The 4,791-nt window shown below is 38.7% G+C and overlaps 1 protein-coding gene across 1 annotated transcript; it reads right to left on the bottom strand.

The window, feature by feature from the left end:
• Positions 1-1,930: 1,930 nt before the first annotated feature.
• LOC145035801 (uncharacterized) lies at positions 1,931-3,607 on the bottom strand. The gene is made up of 5 exons (XM_078984313.1): positions 3,094-3,607; positions 2,417-2,961; positions 2,368-2,375; positions 2,098-2,264; positions 1,931-2,013 (listed from the first exon to the last, which is right to left on the bottom strand). The coding sequence occupies exons 1-5, from the start codon at positions 3,605-3,607 to the stop codon at positions 1,931-1,933; spliced, it is 1,317 nt and encodes a 438-aa protein (XP_078840439.1).
• Between the last annotated feature and the right edge of the window lie 1,184 nt (positions 3,608-4,791).

Here is a 4,791-nt window from a genome sequence, read left to right as displayed (position 1 = left end):
GACCTAAACGAGAATCGAAGATCTCGTTAAGAGTAGCGTAACGAGAAAAAGATGGGCGAAAACGGATGTCGGATGAAGAAGTTATGAGGATTTAACGAACCAATCTTATCCCGGCCCGTTGATAATATAAAATTTAAAATCGAGACAAAATTAGCCGACGGACGCTAAATGAAAGTTGTACAGTACGTTCCCACCTTCGCGTGGATATAAAGAACGTCAAAAATGGAGCTTATATGCGAAAGTTACGAATTTTTAAAGTTGAAGCATGAAATTGCGAAACCTGTTGCGAAGCTGATGATGTGGCACAATCCCAGCCGTCGCTTGCGGCCCACGGTCTTCGCTTCGGATTATGACACGCCCTTCGCAATACGCCCTGCGTACGAGGATCGGTACGCCCCGCGTACCTCCGGTCTTATCCGGGTCTTCTTCCGAGTGTGAGCCAGCTGTCCAAAGCTGGAAACCACCTCCGAGCTACGCCCCACGTAGCACTACCGAACGCCCACTGTAGCGAGGCCCTCGCGGCTATAAAAGGAGGCCGAGGCTGCCTCCATTTTTCACACCTTTCCACCTTCTTTCTCTCACTACTTTATCTCTCTACAACCCCAAACCACCCCTAAGCCCTAGTTAAACCCCTAGCACCCTAGGGAAGCCCCGAGGCTCCCAGAGTCCCGAGAAAAAGGAGTTTTTCGGTTTTGAAATGCTGCTCCAATTAAGTTGCGGTTTTGGATAAAATTCGTTGTAAGTATGCTACGCTTACGCAATTTGTAATATAGCTTTCAAATAATTATAGGAATGTTATTAGGTTCTTAAAATAATTATTTGGGCTATTATTTTGAGATATATCAAGTATAATTAATGCCTAAAAATACTCGGACTAATTAATTTGTCGCGGTTATCATTAAACTAAACCCTAGTGGTATCGATACTAGGTTTTATCGAAGGAATATCATTTTGAGAGTATCGAAGCATTGTCCGAGTGCTGAGTCACTACCTAATCAAGTGAGTGCATAGTTACTTTCAGCTTACACATAGATATGAAGTATTTAATATAAATTACATGCTATGTGTGCATATTATCTGAATACTTGCTATCTATGCTGGATGAACGTTTTATACATGTTTTCAAAGATTTGAACTGTATATGTATTTTATATCTACAAAATGTGTTGGGTAAAACATGGGTAGATGTAATAGTTGCTGTGGGACAAAATAAAATAATGAGAGACCTCATTATAGATGTTATTGATGATTCAGTCATCTAGCGGAGTATAGATGGCGACCACTGACTATTCTAGATAGTCCAGTGGAACACTAGCAGGCTCGCAACCTGTAGGTGTTTATTTGAACTGTGTGTTTATTTGAACTTTGTGCTCACCAGATGTACTCCATCCCCCACATGGTTGCCTTTAGGACATCTAATGCTGAGGAATCCCCTTAGCAGCAGTGTCTGTCCCAATGATGATCCTTAGGCTAGGTCTCTTATGATAGGTGTTTAGGGACGTAAAGTGAGGATAATGGGAATGGGTAATCGGGTTATTGTTGATTGATGAAATTAATAAACTTATTTATTGCGGGTTGAAAACCCTATGTGCTCACCAGGCTCCCAAGCCTGGCCCACTCAGTTTTATGTATTACAGGTAGTGGCGCATGAGCATAGGTGTGATGTTTTGGATGAGGGATTACGGATATAGGCCTGTAGATATGAAATAATGTAGTAAGGCTTATATTGTACTGTTTATACTTTTGATCTGTACGAACATGACATCCCGAGTCTTTTAATGAAATACATTTCTATGGAAATGCTTTTAATAAATCTTTATCATATTATTGTTTTGGGACAAATTCCGCAACCCTTTTATTAAAAGATAACTCTGATTTTGAAATAAAGTATAAACAAAACCAGTCTTTTCTGGCCGTGATTTTGGGGATGTCATAGTTTGTCCCTACCACCTTGTATTTTTCCATTCAGAACCTCACACAGGTTATTCAACAAGAGGTTAGTATGTGCCCTCCCTGTTTAGTCATATAATACAAAATGAGAACAAATCCTAACAATGACAAGTAAATGTTAACATAAAGGAAAGATGAAGTACTAACCTGAGAAATGAGATCTTGCCCAATGAGCTGGAGGAATTTGTATCAGCCAATCATGAGCTTCAGCTTTGAATTTCTTTAGCTCTTCTAATGCTTTCTCAAAATGCCTTACAGTAGTAGCAGTTGCACATGCCCACACCAAATCTTTGAGCTCTTTGTCCTTCCATTGCCTTTTCATATTTTCATAAATATGCCTCAGACAGAACCTATGCTCAACTTGAGGGAAAAGTTTGGCAATTGCAAGAATGATACTTTATTTAAATATTTCAATACTTAGTTGACTAAATAACAACAATATCAAATTAAATTGAAGTATATGTACCTTCTGCCTATCTGAGATGAAAGTGAAGTTTGAATTAGCATTAAGTTCCAGATCATCACCAAGTTGTTCCAAAAACCATGTCCATGAATTCGTGGTTTCATTCTCAACAAGAGCATATGCAAGAGGATATATCCTATTATTGGAATCTACCCCTACGGCAGTCAAAATTTGACCAGGATAGGGACCTTTCATGAAAGTACCATCTAACCCTATGAAATCCCTTAGATTATCCTTAAATCCTTCCTTTAATGCTCCTAAACAAATGTAAATTCTCCTAAATGTCCTTGTATCATAATTTAAATTTGGCTCACTGTAACAATCGATCTTCACATTAGTACCTGGGTTTCTTTCCATCAACTCTAGTCCATAGTCCCTCAAAATAGCATATTGTTTCTGAAAATCCCCAAAAACATGCTTCTGAGCCAATTCCGTTGCCCGATGTACCTTCATTCTTGACATGTTCATCTCGAATTTTTGAATGAGATCTTCTTGAAGTGCATTGACTGGAATGGTTGGATTACTCTCAATTTGCTTCACAATGTATGCTGCAATGAATTTGTAGTTGCAAGCTTTAATGGTTCTTGATTGCACACATCGATGTTCACTAACTAGGGTGTTCACTACCTAGTCATCTGTCTCTTTAGGTCTAGACACCAATACAACCCAAGGACATTTACCCTCTTTCATATTTACTGTTTTATCCTTGAATCCCATCCTTGACTTTATCCATGGCCCACCACTCATATATGGGACCACTCCTCTACACTTAGCCCTAATCCTTGTTTTGTCATTTTTTTCAAAATGTAAATCCCTTTTGGTTTCTACTGCATGTTTATTTATATATTCTTTCACATCTTTCTTTGTTTTGAACTTATGTCCTAATGTGAAAGCCTTTTGATGAACTACACCCTCAGAAAAACTTTTTTCCTTTCTTATGTCTCTCAACATCCTCTCTCTATTGTTATCTTGATCTACAATAAGTGACTCAAACGATTCTGGGTCTATGACCTCCAAATCTTCACCTTCAGTAAAGTCAACACCACTACCACTTGCTTCTTTGGTGGTTTGTTGAACCCACTCAACATCTTCATCAACATGTATATGAAATTCTTTCATATCAACATCCACATCATCTACAATATTTTCTAAATCCACAAAGAAGTCATCGTCCTCACTTTCATCAATTGTCATATTACCCTCACCCCTACTACCCTCACTCTAAGGACCCTCACTAACACTTTCCTTACTTCCACTGTATTCATCCTCAAAAAAACTCAACATCGTGTAGATTTTTTCCCCTACCATATTCTGCGTCCACATCCCCCATTACCTCATAATCATCCACTGGATCAACATCCCCTTTTGCTTGGTGCTCATCCCCAACTGTACCCCCCTAAACGGATCATTCTCTCAATCAACTGAGTGCTTTTTGTTGATTACAGGTTCATAGGGTACAATTAACTTTGACAAATCAGTGGACTCATTCAAATCCAACTTTTTACTACATGACCGAATTGATTTCCTTTTCATTCTAACCCTATTCATTTCAGGAGAATCAATCTCTTCAACTTCCTCAATACGAAACTTCAATGTGGACTTAAGGTAAGAGACTACTCTAGTATTTCCATGCTTGATGTAAAAATTAATTTCCTTATGATTAAGCACATACCTTGCCAGCCGAATGACTTCCTGATTGGTGCCAAGGGGTAACAATGCACTATCCAAGTCTGTCTCTAGGATCATGAAATGGTAAAACATTATACCACCATCATTATACCCTAAAAATGCAATCATATCATCTAACTCGTGGACTGAAAACACATCCATGTCCACAAAATCAAAGTGATCAACAAGCCCATCTATGTATGACCTTCCAGATACCGTATTTGTGAACGAACCTCCATGATTTATCTTGAATGTACCAAAGCTTGAAATAGAACCTATGAACATTCAAGAATAATAAAATGTTAATGATGGAGGAAAGAAAAATTACATTTCATCAAACCCTAGCATTACAAGGTCCGTGCTTACCATATTCTTTACGTAGGTCAGGTGGTTGGGTGTAGCGTGGACGTAAAGACCATAATGTGAGCACCATTTTCCTCGATACACCATTCAATCAGTTCAGCTATAACAGCCGACGATGATAAGAACTCACGATTGAAGAAGATGGGATGATCAAAAGGTTTTCTTGGGGAAAGAGATAGAGTGTAAAGTCAATGTCTGAAACTAAACCCCGCCACCTTAATGGATATAGTTGTTAATTCCAAAAATTCAGAAAAGGTCCTTTAGGCTAAAATGACATAAATACCCTCATGTGCAAGTCAAATGGAGCAACTTAACATTGGAATGGACGCTCATCCAATTCGGGGACC

The sequence above is a fragment of the Lactuca saligna genome, chromosome 3 (assembly GCF_052625555.1).
Source record: "Lactuca saligna cultivar CGN05327 chromosome 3, ASM5262555v1, whole genome shotgun sequence".
Taxonomy (NCBI): domain Eukaryota; kingdom Viridiplantae; phylum Streptophyta; class Magnoliopsida; order Asterales; family Asteraceae; genus Lactuca; species Lactuca saligna.
This window is presented reverse-complemented; position numbering and strand designations above follow the sequence as displayed.